Source organism: Thermobia domestica, chromosome 5, assembly GCF_964235325.1.
Source record: "Thermobia domestica chromosome 5, izTheDome1.hap1.1, whole genome shotgun sequence".
NCBI lineage: Eukaryota > Metazoa > Arthropoda > Insecta > Zygentoma > Lepismatidae > Thermobia > Thermobia domestica.
This window is the reverse complement of record NC_137458.1, coordinates 127129383-127155448: the sequence shown is the minus strand read 5'-3', so window position 1 is coordinate 127155448 and position 26066 is coordinate 127129383. Positions and strand designations below refer to the sequence as shown.

The following is a 26066-nucleotide window of genomic DNA, read 5'->3' as shown; positions in this document are numbered from 1 at the left end:
AAAACAGACATTTTGTCTCTAAAAAATATGTGAATTGTTGCGGGACAAAACCCTCCCTTTTACGGAAGGACAGTCATTTGTATTTAGCACAGAAAACACCTCCTGCAATTTGATTACAAATCTGAGATGCAGTACAGCAGACAGAAAATCCTTTCTCCACAAAATATCTTTATCATAAATCAGTGACCTGGTAAACCAGCAAGCAGAACAGTTGGATGCTGAACTTAATATTCTTCTCTCTGTTCCCAATAAATTGGTTTTCTGATTGGAATCCTAGAAAATTTTCAATTTGTTTAAACAAATAAAACAAACAAAAGAGGCCTGTCGTATCGGCAAGAATGCGACACTTCTTGCTTTCCATTGCAACTTCGAAAATAATGGAACAAACCTAATTAGTTCCACGATAAAATTTCACCAAGGACTATTTTTCCTCTCAATCTGTTCTGAAAATCTCCCCAGTAATTCGAATTTTGAGTCGAGTATTTCGTTACTAGTGTACTATAATTAATGTATACATATTTACTTTATACTATATGCAATTATCGCATGAGTTTTGCTTAATTTAAACTTATGTAACCTCCCTGTAAAACTACGGAAAAATAGTTGTTTGTCCAGTGTCACGTTATTCAAAAGTTTCACTATATTTGAGGGTATGATCCAATAAATAACTTACAGGAACAATTACTGAACTAAAAGTGAACAGGATACAAAAGCTTAAGCGAAATAAATCTTATACTGCGCATTGATTCAAAAGATGATGATAGTAAATAATAGTAGTGGTACATAGTTTACCAGTGAAGAAACGAAAGTGAGCAGATGCCACATGTTCCTCATAAAATATTATATGTACAGTTTTCCGACTCTCAGACGAGGTGAAACAAAACCAAACCAACCAAACAAACAAACAAAAATACTAATCCATTCAATTTCGACTTTAAGTGCTGAACTTACACTTTTACCGGAACACAAGAAGAAAAGCAAGTTAAGAAGTGATCCAAGAAGTAATCCACAGAATAAGTCTACATGAATATATGAACAGTGGAGTTTGCGAAATATAGTAAGAAAATAATACACCTTAACGCATCACACACGTAACAAATTTTGCCAAATATAATAATAATAATAATACGAGGGCTATCCAGAAAGTAGATTACGTTTTGGAATAAAAAATCAACAAAGTATAGGAAACAAATTTTATTATATACAGATGAAAGCCACACACAAATACTACTTTTCGACATAGTCACCATTCAAATTAAGGCATTTATCGTAGCGATGTACGAGCTTGGAAATTCCTTCGTCGAAAAATTCGGCCGCCTGCGACTTCAACCACTTCGTTACCTCTTCTTGCAGCTGTTCGTCGTCATCAAAACGCTGCATAGCCAGCCACTTCTTCATTGCTGGGAATAGGTGGAAGTCGCTCGGTGCCAGGTCGGGACTGTACGGCGGATGAGGAAACAACTCCCACTGAAAAGATTCAAGAACTTCACGCGTGACATTTGCCGTGTGGGGCCGGGCGTTGTCGTGAATCAACAAGATCTTAGAGCTCAACATTCCTCTGCGCTTGTTTTGAATTGCTCTTCTGAGGTTTTGCAGAGTTTGGCAATACCTTTGAGCGTTTATTGTAGTGCCTCTTTCCAGGAAGTCCACCAAAATCACACCTTTTCTGTCCCAAAAAAACAGTCGCCATCATCTTCCTTGCCGACATTGTTTGCATGCATTTCTTGGGTTTTTGGGAAGAACCTGTGTGCCCCCACTGCATTGATTGCAATTTCGTTTCACAGTTCACGTGTTTCACCCATGTTTCGTCACCAGTAACGATGCGATCGAGTAAAGAGTCACCATCCTTATTGTAGGCGTCCAAAAAGTGCAACGCTGCAGCCATTCGCTGATTTTTGTGGTCCTCTGTCAAGATTTTTGGAATCCATCTTGCACAAAACTTGTGGTAACCAAGCTTTTCGCTGATGATTTCGTGCAACAAACTTCGCGAAATTTGTGGAAAACTCAAAGAAAGTTCCGTTATTGTGAACTTTCGATTTTCACGGACTTTAACATCGACTTTTTCGACAAGTTCGGCAGTCACTTTGCTGGGTCTCCCACTTCGATCTTCGTCGTGAACATTGGTTCGGCCATTTTTAAATCTTATGACCCACTGTCGCACTCCACCTTCAGTGATAATGTTGTCCCCATACACTTCACACAGCTGCCGATAGATTTCTATCGGTTTACAGTTTTTTGCTGTCAGAAACCTTATTACTGCACGCACCTCGCAGCTCGCGGGATTTTCAATTAACGCAGACATTTCAAACCGTCACAGTATCTTAACGGAGCACAGCACGAACCTCTCACTAGCACGGCTAGATGCCGACTGAGCTGCGCAACGCTCTGACCCCAAGATGGCCGCGCTAGCCCCGCCCCTAGCGGACACAGACGAAAACGTAATCTACTTTCTGGATAGCCCTCGTAATAATAATAATAATAATAATAATAATAATAATAATAATAATAATAAAACAGAAAAAACAAAGTTATATCTTTTATATAATACTATAATTATGTATGTTATAAAAAAAGAGATTTTGACCAACATCCTCATTTACTGAGACAATAATCAATATATTTGAAAGAATAAAGCTACAGAAGCTTTGAGATCTACAGTTTATTGCTAAGCTCAAAGAATGGGGAAAAAGAAAAACAATAGTCAGAAAGATGGGAAATCATTTCCATTCCTCAAATAAACTAGAAAAATGTCTGCAATATGTTAACATCGTTATCGCTGATGTAGGGGTTAATACCTAAAAAATAAATAAATAAATATTTTTTTTTTAAATTTCCCAATTCCGACACATAATAAAAATTAATTAATTCTATATGTATTGCAACAGTTTTACTGTAATTTGAGTAATAATTTTCTCTCAGAATGTAAAGATTTTAAAAAAAATAAACAAACAACAGCACACTTGTTACTTTAATTACCATTTTCAGTATTATGCGATTATTAACTTCCTTTTCGAAGCTATAATCTGAAATGATGAATATAGTCGGAAGCTATAATCTAACTGCATTATCCGAAACAGAATCGAAAGGAACTTTAGGACCTACGATTTTAATTTACGATTAAGTAAGCGAAGTCGAGTATAAAGAAGAAATTCGTCAACAAGTTATTTAATGATCTTTTTTCTTCTGAAATACATTAACACTCCAAGCATCACGTTTTCTGCTTTCCGCTAGAATATCGCGCTATAGTACGGTTACTCCTAATGAAGTCGACACGACAAATTCGAAATAGATAATATGAATCATCAACTGCCAAAAATGTAGTGGTTGTTTGCACACAATGTATTTCTTGAATCTATGCTAGTGCGATCTTGCAGAAAATGTAGAACCTGGTGATCAATGGTTGAAGTTCAACATTGTTTCCTCGTTAAGCTGTTGCCAAATTGCAATTACTAAACTCAGAAATTTTTACGCACGCAAGCGTCTTTGGGAGAATTGTATATTGAAGGTCACGTTAGATTTCAAAGTGATAAGTATTAATCTTCGAAAGTGCACAAGGTCGTGGCATAAGTTGGCAACATTTCCTTCCTTCATTTGACACATGTATAGGGTTTACCAATAAGGACGTCAGAACTTGAAAATGAGACACCATGAAAACTATAAATGATATATTACTGTTTGCCCATTCGGCTGAGATCTCTAATTTGCAGAATGAAAGGAGAGTCTATCTTAATGAAAGGAAAGAAGTGTATAATAATAATAATAATAATAATAATAATAATAATAATAAAAAGCATTGGTTATTCGCGTCGGCAGTAAAGGTATTGTTTGAACAATGTTACCAACCCGACAAGGTAAATCTATACCTGATAAGATTTTATAAATGATAATATGAAAATGAAATCACTGAAAACACGATAATCGCTGATTATTGTCCGTAGGACATGACTGAGGATCTAAGGTGCAAGATGAAGCAAGAAAGAAAAAAAAAATAGAGGAATCCAAAACTAGGAGGGGATAAGCACAATATTTTGCATATGATTTTACTATCACTGGCAGGGGCGGCTTTAGGATTTTAATTTTGAGTAGGCCCGCTCCCTCGCTTATGGATACATATACACATTTGATTGATAATGACAGTAGGAAATTACTTTTACAGAAGTGGTGGATGCTATTTGTTAAATAATTATATACCATTAATATAACCAGTGGAAAATATATTTACTTTTTATTGTATCTTTTAGCTTTTATATATTTTTCCAAATTTGTGGGTAGGTCCGTTATTGGGTCCATCATACACAAAACGACACATGTACACATACACAAGCGCGCTCACGCAAGCATAAACACGAAACAGATAAGAGAAATAACTAGAAAAATACAGTAAACTGCAGAGCCATGTGTATTGTAGAGAAAGACAATAACTTATGTCCTCTCGCAAGTTGTTGGCGTAATCAACCGAATATCGAAGCCCCTAAAACACAATGCAAGGGTGCATTTAAAATGCGCGCGCTCTGTTCACTGTGTGACATCATCGCCTGACCAGAATATATTGCTGACCTGGAACCAATTTACGTTGGCTGGCAACTATGTTTAAACTTCCAACCTTCTTTCTCTCGCTCCCAGAGGGGAAAACGAACACTTGTTGTCCGTACATTCACATACCCATTTTTTGTAATGGACTCTTCTACTTCTGTCATGCGCAGAAGTGTCGAGGGACCTAATATGCGAGGGTAAACAGTATTGTGAACAACCATTAATGACATTATGTTCTCGAGACAATGTTATTCAAATGTCCTCTGCTTCGATGGTTGGAATGGATTCTGAAGGTTCAATTTTGAACCACTTTTGTATAAGTGAGGTAAACTAGGAATTGTGCGTTTTGTGTTCCCTTTCAGTTTACAAATTGTTTTTGCCTTATTCTCGTGGACTTGAGACTTGGAGTAACCCAACAGAAAATAACCCAGGCGAGACACATCTCATGATCTGACTGACCAGTCCACATTACTACTTCTCGATACACTGTCCAGGAAACTTCTCATGTAATAACTCAAAAGTCTGCCAGCTGTGTGACAAATTAAAAATACTGTTTATGGCGCGATTTCCAGTTGACACATCAAAAAATGCATTACTATATTTCTGTATTAGTTACCACTGACGGTGATGTGACTACCATGTTTGTCGTCGTAAAATACTACACATTGATTTTCTGAGAATGGAAGGTTCTTCCGTCCCTTCGCGATCCACATGTGGATTTTCATCTGCTCAAATCGGTAAGTCGAGCGTTCTGTAGGTCGATTATGCTGATCATATTCGTCGCAATGTACGAAATATCTGTCGAACTGAACACTCATTTTGGTGATTAAGTTAAAATAATTTCTATACAATGTTAATGGTGTATCTAGCCATGCCAATTTGCCACACACTACAGTACACAGCGGAATACTGTCAATTCAGTCAATATTGTTGAACATGATTTTAAATTCTAAAGTTCCTTATAGTAAACCCATTACTAGATTTTTTTCACTTCATTGGAATTCATTGTTTTATATACACTACATTCCCGACTATCCGACCTAATATGACGGAAGGACTAGCCAGATAACAAAAATGTCGCGTAGTCCGAAATTCTAGTTACTCACTTCTAGCCCCATCTATACAATTAAAGAACATTTTTATACCAAAAATCCGCTCTTATTCATATCTTCCGACCTCTTAGCACAAGTCAATATTTTATAAATGTTTGTTATATACCGTACTGTACATATTTGAAGATAAATTTTATAATGTCTAACTTAACTGTAAGAAACATAAAATGATGTGTACTGTACACTATGAATACATACAATTTTAAAATAAATAAAACATTAAGCGTAAAACGTGGGCCTAATTATTAAAATAAATGATTTAAACTTATTTTACTGTTCATTTATAAATTATATTAAATAAATGTAAAAAGGTAAGACCTGAGATAAAAAAAGAGTCGATACTTGCAGTTTATGGTTCTTAAGAAGTCCTTAAGACTGTTTCTTTTTACAAACTCGCGTTTTTATGAGAGTGTTAAAAATCGAGTAGATTGTTCAAAAAAAAAAATATATATATATATTCCTCATTTTATTACTTTTTCTACGAGTTAAGACTGAATTCCAATCATTCAATGAATCAATTGCATCTGCATATACTATTGTGTGACGTCTAGTCCATCATGCTTACGGGTGAAAGTTTTATTTTTATGATAGCATTAATGCCAATAATTGGTTCTCTTGCCAAATGAATATATAGTAAATATGAATAATTCATTATTGTTCCATCACATTCAACTGAAGTCCAATGTATCTTGATTATAAAGAGTGTCCCATCCGTCAAGAGATACGAAATTTAAGGTGTATTTTCAGTTTCTTCTCACACACACATACAAAATACGTACCAAAATTACATGCGGTTTTGCTCTGGTTCAGAAACAAGTGTATATATATAATTTTATTTTATTTTTATTTTTTTATTTTTTATTTATTTTTTTTATTTATTTTAACGTAGATTCATCTGTAATGAAATCTGATTTTGACACTGCCCTAAATTATACTTTTACTGTGGAGGACAAACATGTCACGATGGAAGTCAGCAACACAGATTCGGATTTAACTATATGTGCCAGTGAAGAGCTGTCACTGAAATTGCTTTCAACCTCCACTAGAATGCGGAAAACAATACTTTGACAACAGAAGTTGTCTTCGAACATGTACAAAAAATTATACTGTATAAACATCAATGAATTAAAAAAAAATTAAACAAATTTACCTGTACACTTCTTCCCCAGGTGGATGTCTCCATACACATTTTGCAACGTGTCGTTTTAAGATAATTCGTGTCTTCATGTAACGTAAACAATATTCACATAAATATAATTTTGGAAGACGAGCATAATCATCTGGGTATGGGCTCTGATACCACACTTCCATTTCGAATTTCCCCATTTCAATATATTTTGTATTCTTGACGTTTGGTAAACTCTTCAACTCTTCTTCCTATACAACAGAATAAATAAATAAATAAATAAATAAATAAATAAATAATACTCACGCTGATTAAGTTAAAATGATGATTGCAAATTGTAAGTGAAATCATAGGATAAAATTATTGAGAGATATGAACAAAAATACCGGTAATAGTATTTAATATTAACTTTCATTTATATGCTTATTTCTTAGCTAAGCTCATCCCCACCTATTTAAATTTTAGTGAATAACTTAAAAGCCAAAATTTTCAGGAATCAGAAATTTCACTTTCCGGATTTCGGAAAAAATTCGGAATTCGGAAAAATCAGAATTTAGAAAATTCCGGAAAATTTCCGAAATCGGAATTTTTTAACTTCGGATTTTTTTCCGAATTCCGGAATTGGCCATCCCTAATTTTTTTATATAAAAATGAAAGTGACTATGTTTGTGACTTCATATTTCTTGAACCACCTGATCCATCTCGATCAACTTTTCATCACAGATGAGCTTCGAACCTGGGATAGTTTCTATACGCTCAGGTATACACTGGATATAATGGGCTGCTTTACACTGGATAAAGCTGCAAACTATGGTTTAGCCCCTCCCTTCATCATATCCTGGATCCGCCACTGTATATACTATATATATACAAATGACTACGATTGTGACTTAACCCTTTAACTACTAACGGGACACATGTGTCTCATGCGAATAATTCAAACATCGTTGGGAGTTTGTTTTTAGAAAATTCTAAAAAATACATGTTATTCTCCCATTGGGTCAGATGTGACCAGGAGACTCAGGAGACTATGTTTAGTTTCCAAAACAGTGTACAGATGTCAGGAATATCATACATTACAGGAATCGTACATATAAAAGAATGTTCACATTTTTTTAAAAAAAAAAAAATGGTAGTCAAAGGTTAATAGTTCTTAAGCCACAAGACCAATCGGGACCCGGACAAATCCGCCAAATGACAAATCCGCCAATTACCAAATCTGCCAATTACCAAATGCGCCAAACGAGAAAATGACCAAATGCGCCAATTGTAAAAATGGACAAATCAGCCAATGGACAAATCTGCCAATTACCAAATCTGCCAATGGCCAAATCTGCCAATTACCAAATCTGCCAATTACCAAATCTGCCAATTACCAAATCTGCCAAACGCGAAAATGACTAAATGCGCCAATGACGAGAATGGACAAATCTGCCAATTGACAAATCCGCCAATTACCAAATCTGCCAATTACCAAATCTGCCAAACGCAAAAATGACCAAATGCGCCAATCGTGAAAATGGACAAATCAGCCAATTGACAAATCTGCCAATTACCAAATCTGCCAATGACCAAATCTGCCAATGACCAAATCCGCCAATTACCAAATCTGCCAATTACCAAATCTGCCAATTGACAAATCTGCCAAACGGAAAGCACCGAACTATGTTTGTATTATCATCAAATAACTGGATAGTCTAGTAAAAAGCATACAGAAAGAAAGTATTTATGAATATCAAGCAAGAAACTAAAAGTAATTAATAGAAAGCAATCAAATCAAATCTTTGAGGATTTGAACGAGGTAACCATTTAAAATAACATTAACGTTTACTCAATATATGTAAAAAAAAAAGAAGAAGAAGAAGTTGGTTATTTTATGAAGACCGGAGAGACATGATGTAAAAGTTCAATAAATCGTACATGCTCTAACGCAATGAGATAATTTGTTTGTTCTTATATTTTAATTTTGATGAATTTATAACTGTTAAAAATGAATGTTTTTGTTATTTGCTTGAGTGATTGCCCCCTTTCTACACTGAGGTTATATTTTTGGGTGCCCGACCTCTTGGACATTACACTATACTTGCTACAGTTAGCAATACTTCTTAAAATGACGTAGTTGCGAGAAATTTTTAAAACGATCGTTGTTTGTTTTCGTACTTTTGACACTTGACCAACAGTTTTTGGGAGTCGCGATTACTACATATTCTTCTAATTTCACGACTTTTAGCAGTATTGCCAACATTAACATTCATTATCACATCTCCTAAACCATGTAAAATATCAAATTGCTATTACGTGTTGTTTACCATGGCTCCATTTTGGTGTTGTTTGCCACGGTATTGTTCTCTCTAGCTTATCTTATACCATAATCGTGAAGACTTATACAAAATCGACTTATAAGCTAAGGGTTGCCAGATGAGCATATTATAATGATCAAATCTATTATATTATAAACAGAATGCATACAATACGAATTGTCCCAAGCACGTTATTGGGTTACTACGCTATCGGCTGTTAACGCCACAGTTAAATTTATTCAAGGTGAGTTCAAGCACTCATTATAATAATTTGTTTGCTTAGAAACTCTCCAAGTGCATTTTCAAAATTGATATTACCTACAATTTGTTTGTGTTCGACTATGTAGCCAACGTTAAATCTAGGCATATCATCAGGACTAACAATAAGGGGGGTATAGGAATCCCGATAAATGGGGACCCAAACCTTCCAGAGGGGGTGCGATACGCGATATATATATATATATATATATATATATATATATATATATATATATATATATATATATATATATATATATATATATACGTATATATTTCATATCCTTTCTAGAGATCAAATTAAAATTAGATTTAAAAATCTGGATTTAGCGATCTTTTAAACACCTTTGGTGAAAGGAGAAAAATTTAGTCTATTGGTAATACAAAAATTTAGTGACTTATGTATAGTTACTGGGGTATTTTCAAGTCCACACAAAGAGCTCCCTAGTGGATGAGCGGTTAGCGTAGGGACCCAGGTTCTATTCTTGGCGGGAGCTTATTTGGTTCGGATTCTACGTTAAATTGTAGGTCCACGTCTCATATAGCCTCGATGCTGAACGGGACGATAAGACTGAAAATCAAATCTGTCCCACACAGATTATTAAAATACAAGGGTCGGCAATCCCTCCATAGCATTTCTGAAACAAGATGGAATATACACGAATTGGAGTGGATTTGAGTTAAGCATCCCATTCAGCAGAAGACTATGAGCCTTGGGCTTACAACTTAACATAGTTTCCGATACACATGAGTTTTTGCCGGTAATCGAACCCGGGTCTCCCATACCAAAGGCGCGTACGCTATCCACATAGCCACAAGGGAGCCCTGTGTACGATTTAAGACTATAAAACCTATGGCAGAAGAAACGGGTAGGTTACAACCGTTAATTCTTCCGGACGTTTGAAGATAAAATCTAGATCATATCAATGTAAGAAATTGAATCCCGCATTTGATACTGAACCACTCCGAGAAGAAATCAGAGAAGAACAATTTAAAATATTGGCTTTTTGATGTAATCGTACACAAGATCGTATCTCAGGTGGATTCTCGGTGTACAGAAATGAGATATATTTACTTGACTTTTCAAGCAATTCTCAGAGTAAACACTTTGGATGACAGTGTCACAATCAAGAAATTAATTACAATCTACTCTGATGACTTCAGTTGTAATTTTGTCAAAGAGAAACAAGTATATAAGTGTCTCTGTGCAGCTACTTTCTCGGATCTTCACAATAAAAATTATAAATTGATGTTATATTTGTGTTTCCTGAACTTCAGAATTTCCTCGCGCGAAGTGGATTTTGTGGTGGACAAACACAGTGTGTCTGAGGTTTCTCGGGGTTCTTCTTCCTCCCATTTTCTTCATTACACTATTTTTCATTCATTCTTATCATTACCATATCCTTTAGCTTACACGGCATAAGGGTAGGACGCATCGGCGCAAATCTGTCTTCAACATTGGGGGGGGGGGACGAGTAAGACCGTTCTCATACATATATATATATATATATATATATATATATATATATATATAAGCGATGTTCAAAATATTTATGAAGTTGAAAAACAATGCTGTGAAGGATCAGAGGAGCAGAATTGTCTTCAGTGGCGTATTTAGGAGGCTATCGAGCTCGAGTCCCCCCCCCCCTTCCGAAATAAATTTGTTAGTTTTTCGCATTCCACGTACAACAATAATCCTTCTTACCATTTCTAAGAATGCAATTGACTTTCCATTTTCTTATGCTCTTTGTTCACAAATAATACTGTATTTGTCAAATTTCATTCCATGTAAGAACTGCGTCCTTTTGTTTTTTTCTTTCGTCCTTTCTACTTTTCTGTTTCTTTTTCTGGACGTTACTTTCTTTCATTTCGCCTATCATACTTTATCGACCGTTGTCAGTTGTGATTCAAGTGGGCCGTCGTCAGTAGCACCAAAACTAAGAGGAGTTGATAAGAGAAACTGGTGTTCCACACCAACATGCGCGAATATCAACATGACGGGACTTTAGTTATTATAATAAAGGAAAAAATATATCGTTTAGTTATTTTTAAAAGAAGGAAATATTTGAATTAAAGAAAATCAAAACGGGGGAATAATTAATCAAGGAAGTTAGGAAGGCCAAGAGGATGCTTCCTTTTTCTTGTATGAATAGAATAAAGGGTTAGATTCACTCATAAGTTTTTGTATCATATCATATATAGGATTTATCGGTCTGCAATTCTTGCCACTATAACTTCAATTTATGCATAAATTAAAATATATTTAATTCTCAAACTCAGATGGGCAATTGCACTCCCACTTCCTTACTTGTGTTGGGCATAGCCCCTCGAAACAAAATACTAAGTACGCCTTATTCTAGAGAAGGGAGATGAAACTCATATTACGGTAGATGAATCTGATCAACTGTTGTGGAGTATATTATATATTAGGCGATGTAGGTGAAGTAGTTGTACATATCAGTATTACAAATCACTGCCATGATCACATTCTGAAATCTGAATACACGCATATTTATAATTGGTATATTTCTAATTAGGCATCCACAAAGATCAACGTTAAAATTGTTTTATAATAATATAATAATATAAATGACTTCCCCAAAACTATGAAGAAAGAATATCAATTATGTATGACGCAACAATACTGTTTGAGCAAAATGATGATAATCTCAATAACACTACATGAATCGTTATAGAAATCTAACGCATGTCATATACTCTTTAGTTAACAGATGTAACCTTAAGATTATGGAGAAAAATATTCCAGCAATTGAATTTTTTTCTTTGCTTACGAAGCATCCTCTCTCAAAAGTAAAATTGGTACACGGAAATACGTAGGAACAAACCATGGTTCGATCTAGCAGAGAAGAGAAAACAGGCAAAATTATGTTGGCTAAAAAATCCGAATGAAATAACTACACAAAATTTCGTCGATATCAGGCGGGAAACTTCCAAACAAAGAAACGCGATTTTTTGAAAGCTAAAATTTAAGAACTTGAAAATAATAGTAAAAATAAAAACATTCAAGACATGTATAAAGGGATCAACGGATTTAAGGAAGGCTATCAACCTCGTGCTTATATATTAAAGAAAGCTGATGGAACAGTTTTCACTGATACAGATAGCATTTTAAATAGATGGAAAGATTTCTTTGACGATTTGCTTAACACCCAGTCAAAAACAAATGTGCGTGGAGAAAGGGAGATACTCACAGCAGAACCGTATATTCCAGAACCCAACCGAATAGAAGTAGAAATCGCTATAAAGAAATTAAAGAAACACAAATCTCCGGGTGTAAACGAAATTCCGGCTGAGTTAATTTTAGCTGGAGGCGAAAACTTGTGGAACAAGATACACAAACTCATTCTCCTTATCTACAACAAGAAAGAATTGCCACAAGAGTGGAAAGAATCAATCATTGTTCCAATTCATAGGAAAGGCGACAAAACTGACTGTAATAATTATCGAGGCATCTCTCTTCTGTCAACATCCTATAAAATCCTTTCGAACCTGCTATTAGCAAGATTGACCCCATACGCAGATGAAATTATTGGAGATTATCAGTGTGGATTTAGAAGAAATCGATCAACTATCGACCAAATATTTACCATTCGTCAAATACTCGAAAAGAAGTGGGAATACAGTAGCCCGGTACATCAACTATTTATTGATTTTAGAAAGGCTTACGACTCGGTTAGGAGAGAAACATTGTACAACGTTCTTACAGAATTTGGAATGCCGGAAAAGCTAATTAGATCAATTAAAGCATGTTTAAATAAATCCCAAAATAAAGTCCGGGTAGGAAAATTTTTGGCCACGAGCTTTCACGTCGAGAATGGCCTGAAACAAGGAGATGCGTTGTCGCCATTATTATTCAACTTTGTCCTGGAATACGCTACAAGGAAAATCAAAGATAGCAACCAGGGCCTAGAGCTGAACGGTGTTCACCAGGTTATGCGTACGCTTATGATGTAAATTTAATAGATGGTAGGAGAACAATAGAAAGAAATGCAGAGATCTTATTAAACGCTTGCAGGGACAAGGGTTTAGAAGTAAATGCAGAGAAAACTAAATACATGAAAGTGCGTCGGGACCGTAATACGGGAAATTATGAATGCGTTAAAATATTAAATAATACTTTTGATAGAGTGGATACTTTAAAATATCTAGGATCAATATTAGACGAAAATCCTATTCACGAAGAAATTAAATGTCGGCTAAAAACAGGAAATTCGTGTTATTATTCAGTTCAAAATCTCTTGTCGTCGCGAATTCTGTTGAGGAATGGTCGCTTATTCTGAGGGAAGAACATAGACGTAAAGTATCTGAGAACAAAATGCTCAGACGAATATTCGGACCCAAGAGGAATGGGAATGGGAAATGGCGGAAACTACATAACGAGGAACTACGTAAATTATACTACTTATCAAACATAGTTAGGGTCATCAAGTCTAAGAGGCTTAGGTGGGCAGGACATATAGCCAGGATGGAAGAAAGTAGAAACGCTTTCAAAGTGTTAGCGGTAAGACAAATCGGAAAACGACTATTAGGAAGACCTAGGCGCAGATGGAAAGACAATATTAAGATGGATCTTGTAAAAATAGGAATACAAAGTAGAAACTGGATCCAGTTGGTTAAGGATAGAAGTCAGTGGAGAGCTTTTGTGAACGCGGCATTGAACCTCCGGGTTCCATAGGCTACAAATGTAGTTAGCTTACGAAGCATGAGCAGATGCCTAGGCTGATACTACAAATAGATTAAATACGCATTTACTGAAAAGATGAGTTTTACTGACGTTGGATAGTCTATACTCTTCCCGTGCTAGGGCCTAGGGGAGAGGAGGAGATAAGATTTCATATCAGGTTACGTCACACACAGTTGCACGCCTTCATTTTCATTAAAAATGGAAAAGCCAAGAGAAACAAACTTCATTTCACTTTCCTTTGTGGCAGTCGGACACAAATCATCACACTTATCTGCAAAAAACACTTTTCAAATCGGATTATTGGGAGAGTCTCTAGTTCATATGTTGGGGGGACATGTCTCCCCATTTCCCCGGAATTTGTGCCCGTGCCTACAGCTGAGACAACTTTCCAGCATGAGGAGAGAGGCATATCCTCCTCTGGCATTTATTGCAATTTGTGCCCAAGTAGCGGAAGTGGAATTAATACATATTGATGAGGCTATTAAACGCACTACAGCACGAAGTTCAGTTTGAAATACTACAGAATACGATTCTTTTTTAAAAAATGGAAAAGCCAAGATAAATCAATTTCATCTTACATTCCTTTGTGGAAGTCAGACACAAATCATCACACTTTCCCAAAAAGCACTTTTTGTCAGATTATTGGGGGGGACAGTCCCCCTCAGTTCCAAGATTGGAGGGGACATGTCCCTCTCATCCCCCCTGGGATTTGCGCCAGTGGTAGGGCGTAATTGAAATTGAAAACAGAAAATTATACAACAGGAGATAATATTAAAACTCCGTTAGAAGAGAAAATGCAATTATATCAATTTATTAAGTTATTGTGATATTAATGATGTTCTGTGTTCATTTGTTTTGAGTTTAATGTCTCTTGTTTGATGTTTGTTTTGAGTCTCTTTCAACAGCGACTCTAATGAGACCTCTCTCGTCCCAAAGGCGAGAACATTTACCACTTGTTCCAGAGGATCAAAAACAGAGGTGCCTGGCAACCCTTCCTCTTACTCTAGATGTGTGTAAATTTTCACGATAATAAGATATGATAAGATCGGAATGCAAATGCTTCGTGGCAAACAACTCGAAAATCGAGTTGTGGCAAACAACACCGTTGCAAACAACACGCCACCCAAATTGCTGTAAACGGCATTATGATCATTACATCTTTTGAAAATAATCTACGAAATTAGACGTGATACTTATCTCAGCTCTTTTTCGAAACAAAGCCCTTTGCAAGAAGTCAAGTTTTGAATTCCTTGTGAATTAGTCCCAGAAGCGACAGTCCTATTAGCGACAGGAACTGTTATCTGTCCTATGAGCGACCGATTCATTTATATTGAGATCATGGAAGATGATATGATTCCCTCTTGTAAAATATGTTTGCTTCTGGCGTTATTAGAACAACCTTGGTATGAAATATGTACGTGCCAGTGATACTGTTCGTCAAATATATTTTCCTTTACTGTGAGTGCAAATAAACCTTATTTTAATTTTGAGTTAGATTTGATATGAAACATATCAAATAACTTAACGAGACAACAGGAATATTTTCATTAAAAGTATATTCCTATGTAATTATTGAAAATCCAGTTGTAATATCCCCTTTCTTCAAAAGCTCTGTTTGCTGTACTTAATTTGATTCAAATCTAATTACTCACTAAGCACAGTAATAAAGAAAAATGTAAACAAACTTGTATGTTATACGAAACTGAAAACAATTAAATATCAATTAATTTCGAAGCTCTGGTAGTTAAAATACCACTAAAATAACACACTATTAAGTAGGAAGTTGCGTCAATTATTATATCAATTCTCCTGACAGTGATGGACATGCTACTTACAAACATAGTAAAACGATATAACTTGAGTTGATTTTGAGTTTAACGTCCCAGCGAGGCTATATGATATGAAACCTACTGATTAACGTGGAATCCGAACCACATGACTCCCATCGGGAAGCGAACCCGGATCTTCCACGCCAAAGACACGTACGCTAACCGTTTAGTGACGTAGGAGCTCAGTAAAACGATTGAGTTCTTCAGGAAAGAAATTATTTAAGTGTCAGGTATTCATTGTTATTTAATATTTTGTGGTAATATACCTTAAGTTAACGTTTATCTGGGAAAGATTGATAGTAACCATACCACAAAGGTTGAGAAATGCTTTAATGGAATACTACAAGTTAACATGAACTATTATGAGTGTATTCCTATTTCCTGCAAATGGGTGTCATTTAAATTTTGATGTTAGGTATGTTCTGTTTTAAACCTACATAAGTTTTCAAGTAAGTGGTGGTACAGTACCCATCATGACGAGATATAATAAAATGTTGAAAAATATTCAACATAGCTGGTATCCTGGATTGAACTAGAACTTTTATCACTGGAAAGCAAGCACACTAAAACAAGCGGTACAATGATTCTTCTATTTATACTTAGTATGTGAGCATTAATAGAGAAATAGAATTATTAGGTCTATTAAACTTAAATATGTGTACATTCTGAGGTTTGAAATAATACACAAAGAAAGAAGCATTAGGCTAGGTATTGTGGTTTATCACATTTTCTTTTTCACGAGTAAAGTCACGAAAAAAAGAATAGTGACTTTCTGAACCCATTTTGCTACAAGTTCTTGTAAGATTGAGAAGGTACTTAAAATAACAAGCAGCAGGTGGTCGAAATAGCAAAACACTTTTAAGCGAATTTCAATACTCAAACGCAAATTTTTGCTCAGTTTTATCAGGCAGATATCGAGATAGTATCTTGTTGAAGGTCAGGATTACTACTTTTTATCTTAAATATACCTAGTAGGTACCTCTAGCCTCTATACTAGTGATGATTTCTTCTAAAAGTATTGTATGGGTAGCGTGGGACAAAACAAACTATCAGAAAGCTGCACTTGGACATTGTTTGGTGAAGTGTTCTTCACAAGAGTGAAATGTAATTTATCTTTGCTACTGGGGACATTTTTATTCATATTCGACTGAGAGAACCAAGTGCCCGAAAGTATATCTGGAAGTAACATTGCTGTTGGTTGCCCTAACCTTCCTTCTTTCCCTTCTCTTGCTTTCTCTCTCTTTTATAAATAGCGTGACATTTTCAGTTTGCCGAGAATTGGTCACACCCTATTAAAAGTCATGTTATACTTCTCTTTTTAATATCAGAACATGAGCAATTCTAAAGGTGTGACTTCATCTTTATAACCATCTCGACCTCTGTGTGTGTGGGGGCGGGGGACTAATATGCAAATACTAAATTTAATGTTAAATTCGTAGTCGAAAGACATCATCCTGGATTGGGTTTCAATTTAGCGACCTCTTAAACAGCGAGGCTATATGAGAAGTGGGATCCAAACTGCATGAGCTCCTGCCGAGAATCGAACAGGATGTCCAGAGAAGCGTACGGTGACCATATAACCACGGGGGAGCTCTCATCATTTGCGAATTCTGATTAGGAAGTATTGGATTTAAATAGCTTTTTCTCTATGTACTGAAAATTAATTATGAATTTTAATTAGGAAATAATATCTCGTTTTGTGCAATAGAAAATATTAATTTAGCTGAAATCATGTATTGTATAGAAAGACTGAAACTAGATTGGAATGATGATTTCTGGTGAGTCTGCCAGCAAACCTCAGCAACGATCCGAGAGGACAACACAAGAACAGGTTTTCTCTTCTGAAAACAATAAAACCAGAACGGGGAGAAGGCCTGGAAAGGGCAAGAGACCACCTGCTGCTTGAAAACTCTTTCATCTGAGCCGTTTTTACGCGCCGTATTTACGCTCGAAGTTAAAAGCAGACAGACTTTTCCAGCGTATAAAAATTCGTTACGTAAACTTACGCCAGGTCCCATACACTAACGTATTGACAGCTGCTAACAAGACTAGCATATGCAATTTTATGGTTACGACCGAAAAATACATCAATGTATGGCCGACTTAAATGTGCAATGCGCATTTCCTGAGCAGCTGTCAGTCTCTTAACTCGCCCCAACTGAGACAATATTCTCTGTAATTATCTTTTGATTCTAATTGTACTGAATGAGACATGACAGAGACACGGACACAGAAAGATCGAGGACAGTTAAAATCACAGAGAATCTCCACTGCGGATGAAACCTCGGACCCATACACCAAAACCCACCCACCAGCCACTATAGCAGCTTAATTTCCTTTAATTAGTTGCAACAGCAACACCCGACTGTGTAGTCATCTTTTTTGATTGCAATTCAACTTAAGCATACACGTTAGTGACAAACAGAAATGTAACGGACAGTCCAAATCACAAAGTATCTCTTACCAGGAATCAAGGCCGGGACCCCTTATACAAAATGCTCACGTACTAGCGGCTAGATTAACGCGAAGGCTCAAAGGGAGGGTTTATAGATATTGTAGATAAATGTGCAGAAAGGACTTTCAGAAGATTACAATATTAGTTTAGGACCATTTTAACTCTTATACACTCCGAGGATTACAATATTTGCTTTAGACCATTTTAACTCTTATACCCTTTGATGTCTGCCCCCATTCAAGATAAATACATAGAATAAGAATTCATTCATCTATACGAAAGCTTGCTCAAAAGAAGAAGGGAAACTTGGTGTTCATGACTGCATCACTTGCTCGCATCAGACATACGTTATAAAGGCTGTAAAAAAACACATAGTACTCATGTTAATATCACCTTCCAGTACAAATACAAACTGATATTTGAGCAGGTATATAGTTTTAAAGTAGCTAGGCGGTGATCGTAGGAAATGCTGTCATAATCATGTGTCTGTCAGAATCGCATGCTAGGGCTATGTTTGATGAACCAAGGGTAGGTTATCAAACGAGAGTAGAAGGTGTATAAAGTGACTAGAATACACCTGATTCATGTTATGAAAGTGTGTTATCCTCCTCGAAGATGAAATCGCAAAAAGTTGTTCAAATATTTATAGAGATGACAATTGAGGATGAAAGCACCCATAGCGGAACAACAGATGTGTGACAGATATGTAGTTTAATGCCCTATAGTAAAATTTTGGTATTCATCCTATATGCGAAATTCATACACACTCAATAGTCGCCATTGTGTTAAAGGGTAAAACGGCAATATTATCGAAATATCAGCGTCCTCCATGTGCCTAGTCAATGACGAAAATCCTGTAAGCGATGAACAGATGGAGAAAATTCGTAGGAAAAGAACATAAACGTGCGATTCAATAGTAGATTGGTTACTGTTCGTGCGTTCACGTGGGCCCACACATGTTCCAATGAAGTTGGTAGTGATCGTCCTATCAATTATGGTTATCCGCACGTGTCTTACTTACGACTTACAGCGAATAACTATATACATCATTACCCACGAGAATGGTCTATAAATAAATACGTAAAATAGTGGTAAAATTCAGAGCAATATTTTAGTTTACCTTTAATAATTCAAGTAATAAATTACTTTCTGTAGAAAGGAAATAAATATATCTGGAAAAATTATCTGTTTTTACTTTAGAGATGAAAAGAGTTGAAAATTAAGTATTTGTAAACAGTTACTGTAAGCAATAATGAAAGTGATGTTTAATTTTGTATAGGTGAAAATTCTTTGCATCTCCTTAACATGCACAACGATATGTTCAAAGAATATTTCTAACGTTAAATAAACCACCTGTAGACCTTGTAAACAAATTTTATATTTAATTCAATTGTCATGACAAGGTACAGCACTTTTTAGTAAAAACACTGTATAAACTGTAAAGTTTCAATACTATAATAGTATCTTCACCAGACATAACACACTTATCTAGAATGTTGTTTCTACTCTTTCTACATCTCGTGGTGTAGCTCATGGTTGTGGTTGCAATGAGGTACCTAAAAGAACGCCAAAAGCGATTCAACTAATGTAATGTCGTATAATGCATTGCCCTTCTTCCTAAGATGCCACTATTGATACATAATGGGTTGTAATAACTTTATCAAAAACTTGGTATGTATAAGCTTTAATGTATGTCATTTTAACGAACATTCCTAAGACATTATAATATTTATATGCCATTAAATTGTATCATTGTGACTCTATATTACGTTTGCAATTGTAAAAAAGACACAGTACATTTTTTCTAAAAGAAAGTGACTGAATGAGAAATGGAAGAAGAAAACATGTTGATTTCGAAGTTATGACTACTTACTTTATAAATTTATAGTTTACAACTATTCTCAGGTTATCGAAATGAATAATGAAAAATATATAACTAGTTAGTAAATCAAAGAAATATGAGTCGAAATGTTAAGTTTTGTATAAATAAATTTATAAGTACAGAAAAGGGAACATGTCATACACATCGTTATTTTAGAGAACCTAACCTATTCATTGAAAAACCATAAAGTAAAAATTGTATGTAAGAGAATAACACTTACACAAATAATAAGAGAATATATATACTTTATATATGCTGTATTATAAGTAGGCAATTTGTGATCCTTTTATTGAAGTTATAGCATTTGTTCCAAAGAATCAATCTATATATGCCCATGAATATATTATAATGAAAGAAATACAAGAGAATACGAAGATAAATATGTGAGTAATGTATTGGCTTATCGTATATTATTTAATTTTAAAAAGACTGTAAATGTATGTAGAGGAAATATTATCTTGTAAAGGACAAACTGCGTTTCTTTACTAATATGACCGCAAAAGGGGTAACCGTGGCTAATATTGTGGAAAAGCGGGTCTTTGGAGAGCCAGTTTATTTCTTTTCTTTGTTTATTTTGTTTATTCCGTTATGAGAGCTCTTCCGTGGATACGCTGTTAGCATACGCGCCTTTGGCGTGGGAGACCCGAGTTCGATTCCCGGCGGGAGCTCATGTGGTTCGGATTCCACGTTAATCAGTAGGTCCACGTCTCATATAGCCTCGCTGCTGAAAGGGACGCTAAACTAAAATCAACTCAACTCAATTTATTCCGTTATGAGTATTTCAAGTTTGAAGTTACCGGCGAAGTGCCTGTGGTGCATCATCATGTAAGTAGCCCACTATGAGAGGGATACACTTTACACAAAAGCTCTTTCAATTTTCAAATTTAAAAGTAGTAGAAGAAATAATAAAGAAAAAGGACTTGAACCATATAAATATTGTTACTTGACTATTTCAACAAAAACGAAGTTGCAACTGTGCTGACGACCTTTACGGGGATGGAGATTTCACAAGTTTGGTTGGACCTCGCATAGAATTTGTGTGAAAGACCATGAAATATACGAGCAGCCCTGTCTATGGCTGACCTAATTCATTAAGCGGATGTCTGCTTCTTTTTTACATTTTCGAAATAAACCAATATATGTATTCCTTATTATAAGTAGAAAAATACAGTCGGTAAAAGTTAATAATAAAAAGTCTTGAACAAGAATCCATAATCTTTAACAGAAAATGGATAAGGAAAGTAAGAAGAAACGCAATTATTTTAGCAATAATAACATTGTTAATAAGTAGGCAGTAGTCAGTATAATCATGACTTGTTTGCAAACACGTATCTTGAGATCTTTTTTGAGTACTCTATTTAGAACGTTTAGAATATATAGTTTTTTTTCTATATAATTTATTAAGAGTCAGGTTTGCGGGATTCTAGATTGTAGGAACTTTGCCCATATTACAAGTAACTTTTGTCCTCTTGACCTGATTTACAGTCGTGAAATTTAAAATCGAAAGTTATAACAGAAAAAAAATTCTTTTACAACTATAAATTTTGGTATTTATTTTTTATACGATCTTGTACTTGGTGAGAAATTCTAGTTTGTAATTGTGAAAGTTGTGAATATTTGAAAGAATGTGAAGAAATATTTTCATAGCCTTGTAAAATATAAAGTAAATATTTTAAGTAAACACTTTTGTAATTTTCTTTAAAAAGATTCTAAAGTGACGGCTTATATTTTGATGTCCCTATTCAAATTACCCGTTCCGAAAACAGGTTCGTATTCATTTTAACCAATTTGAAAATACTTATTACCAAGACTTTTTAATTTACTTGATTGTTATTACCTACGATTACAACTATCATGTTCGAAAAAGTGTATGTGTCACCTTACGAAAAGACAAGGAAACTGCTAGTTCACTACTACCAGGACAATGAATGAAAGCTGTCACTGATTATTGGCAACAAAAGATACAGTTGTTAGTGCAGCATTTTTTTTTATAAACTAAACTTGTATTCGAGCATCTCATTTTATTTGGTTCGATGTGATTTATCGATTTATACATATATAATGTGTTTGACAATGTTATTTTTAAAGGAAGAAAATCAATCAACAGTGTGGACTATATCTCATTAACTGAGTAATGTAGTCTTAGAATTGGTGTAATAAAGATCTTAATGACAGCGACGACGACTTCTGTATAATTTTGGGGAGGTTTTGAAATATGTGTATATCCTTGTCACAAATTCGAATAAAGATATCTACATCCAGGGAGGCCAATTCCAAGATCAGTGTGCATGGTTAATGACGATATAATTCAATTTCACTTTTATATCAGTAAGTAGCTATAACAGAGCATCAATGTTCATATCTACGAATACGATATTTTACTACATGTTCTAGAAAAGTTTACATGGGTTTTTACACGCATGTATAACATTTTGTTTACCTCAATATTATCAATGGAATGATATATGTCTCGTCATTGGAAGACTGTTAGAACTACGCGTTTCATTCTTGGAAATATGTGTGTCAGTGTTAAGAGAAATCAAGTAACAAAACGTACAATCCGATTGTTAACAGTTAATATTTTTCACTTTAGAAATCTGTAATCAGGATCACAAAATTATTACAAAATCACTAAGCATACAAGTTACAAAACACCAGTTACAAATGTGTATTTACTAATAGATGCGAAGTGAACTCAATTATACTAATTTTCCTTTTATATGAACTAATCTTGGATCATATTCAATCCACTTTAAACGTATTAACTACATAAAGAGAAACTTACTCTGAAAATTATTTGTTGGCTATCGAATAATTACAACAAACATTAGTCTTTTCGGGTTCGATTCCCAGTAAGAGGGCATTAAAATTCAATCGCGTTACGTCACGTCTCACCCTTTTCCGCTTTCTTTTATAAATAATTCTTCTTCTTTTTCGTAATATTGTAGGATGATGATTGAAGAATACATCTAAGATAAAATGATAGTTCGGTGACTTATCCGTTGGCAGATTTGTCCATTGGCAGATTTGGTAATTGGCGGATTTGGTAATTGGCGGATTTGGTAATTGGCAGATTTGTCAATTGGCAGATTTGTCCATTGGCAGATTTGTCCATTGGCAGATCTGTCCATTCTCACGATTGGCGCATTTGGTCATTTTCGCGATTGGCGCATTTGGTAATTGGCAGATTTGTCAATTGGCAGATTTGTCAATTGGCTGATTTGTCCATTTTCACAATTGGCGCATTTGGTCATTTTCGCGTTTGGCGCATTTGGTAATTGGCAGATTTGGTAATTGGCAGATTTGTCCATTTTCACAATTGGCGCATTTGGTCATTTTTGCGTTTGGCACATTTGGTAATTGGCAGATTTGGTAATTGGCAGATTTGTCAATTGGCAGATTTGTCCATTGGCGGATTTGTCCATTGGCAGATTTGTCCATTTTCACGATTGGCGCATTTGGTAATTGGCAGATTTGTCCTAGGCCCGACCAATCTCGATCAAATTTTCAACATAGATGAGGTTCGGGCCTGGGAAGGTTTTTACCATTTCACTTTGACGGTGAAACTTAGGGGAGGAAGAAGAAGGAGATACTTAAAAATGATCGAAAATTAGCGGTATTAGTGTTGAATCCATAGTTTTAGGGTCATTGGGATGAACAATAATACTTCCGATGTCGTTTAAATCAAAATTCACCCTTTTATGTCCAAAATAAAACGTATTCTCCTCGTGCGAAGAAAGGGGAATTCTGCTAGTGAAGAATATTTTTAAATATGTAGGAAGTGAGAATATGTAGGAAGTGAAAATATTAACAAATGAACTAACAATTATTTTCAATGTCTTTCGTATAGTATATATATATATATATATATATATATATATATATATATATATATATATATATATATATATATATATATATATATATATATATATATATATTTCAGTGCCCAACAACTATGACATCATAAACAGTTCACTCAAATTTCTGATCTATAAGAAAATGTTTGGAATCAGTTGTTAGTTTATTTAATAGCATTTTGTAGATACTAACTGGCTCGCTTTCTTATTTAATAGCGTTTTGTAAGTACTACCTGGCTCACTTTTTTATTTAATAGCATTTTGTAGATACTAACTGGCTCACTCTTATTTAATAGCATTTTGTAAATACTAACTGGCTCACTCTCTTATTTAATAGCATTTTCCAAATACTACCTGGCTCACTCTTATTTAATAGCATTTTGTAGATACTACCTGGCTCACTTTTTAAATTTTGATATTCTTTATTGTCTATAAAATTATTCAAGTGAGAATGAGTTTAGTGAAGAGCTTCAATGTAAATATTATACAAAATAGTAGCAATTACCTTCAGTACAAGTTAAATATGACTCTGAATTTAAATCAATAATAACTATATATATGTTTGAAAAAAAATCTATCCAGATATTCATAAACTGAAATGTATCATATTTTGATGCAAACAAATATTCTCAACATGAAAATATGGCAACAATGTTTTTGAAATTACCGAAGAAGAAGAAGAAGAAGAAGAAGAAGAAGAAGAAGAAGAAGAAGAAGAGTAGGCTGTTAATTTAAAATTTTGTACTACACTCTGTAAAGAAAAAATAGCGACACCTCAATTCTCAAGCTAACTTACACAGAAAACCATAGTTGCAGCCCGTTAGAAGAGGAATACAAGGAAATGAAGAGTGGGATAGTTAATTTGCGTTATCTGTGACACCTGTGGTGTACGACATCGCTTGTCAATTGTTTGTGCATCAGTAATAACACATGGGCTGAAAAGTCCCGGGCCTAACACATAGATGGCTCTAGTTGTATTGCAGTCACCTTGTTTTCAGTGAATACTAACCTTCACAAGACAGCTGTGAGAATTTCATGATATTCTATTCATTCGTCTGTGAGTTATTGTGCTAAGAGTGACCCTACTTGTGTTAGGTTCAAAACAATGGATCAAAAACAATTTCGTGTTTTAATTTTACACTGCTTCTTGATGAGAAAAAATACCGTTCAAGCGAAGCAATGGCTTGAAAAGTGTTATGGGGACTCCGCTCCATCAGAAACAACAATAAAACGTTGGTTTGCTGACTTCAAACGTGGTCGTAGAGACACCGATGATGCAGAACGCAGTGGACGTCCAAATGAGGCAGTAACATCAGAAAACATAAAAAAAATCCACAAATTTGTTTTGAATGATCGAAAAGTGAAGGTGCGTGAGTTAGCTGACATCGTAAAGATATCAAAAGAACGTGTTGGCTTTATATTGCATGAGCATTTGACTATGAGAAAGCTCTGTTCAAAGTGGGTGCCGCGTTTGCTCACTGTTGACCAAAAACAAGAACGTGTTGATGCTTCTGAGCAGTGTTTGGCCATGTTTAAACGTAACAAACCGGAATTTTTGCGTCGATATGTGACAATGGATGAAACATGGATCCATCACTTCACTCCGGAATCAAAACGATCGGCATCTGAGTGGACAGCAACTAGTGAACCTCGTCCAAAGCGCCCGAAAGCACAACAATCGGCTGGCAAGGTTATGGCCTCGGTATTTTGGGATGTGCGTGGTGTAATATTCATCGACTATCTTGAGAAAGGACATACCATTAACAGTGACTATTATATAGCGTTATTGGAGCGTTTGAAGGCCGAAATTGCAAAGAAACGACCGCATATGGCAAAGAAAAAACTTTTGTATCATCAAGACAACGCACCGTGTCACAAGTCAATCAAAACAATGGCAAAACTACATGAAATGAACTTCGAATTGCTCCCACATCCACCGTATTCGCCAGATTTGGCTCCCAGCGACTACTGGCTGTTCGCAGACCTGAAAAAAATGCTCGCCGGTA

General features: G+C 35.1%; 1 protein-coding gene across 2 annotated transcripts in view; it reads right to left on the bottom strand.

Moving 5' to 3' along the window:
- Positions 1-26066, bottom strand: part of chm (lysine acetyltransferase chameau) — a 459651-nt gene that overhangs the window by 369520 nt on the left and 64065 nt on the right. For both annotated transcript variants that reach the window (XM_081759086.1, XM_081759085.1), the window contains exon 6: positions 6796-7022. In XM_081759086.1, coding sequence (XP_081615212.1) covers positions 6796-7022 — 227 coding nt within the window. The remainder of the gene's footprint in view (positions 1-6795; positions 7023-26066) is intronic.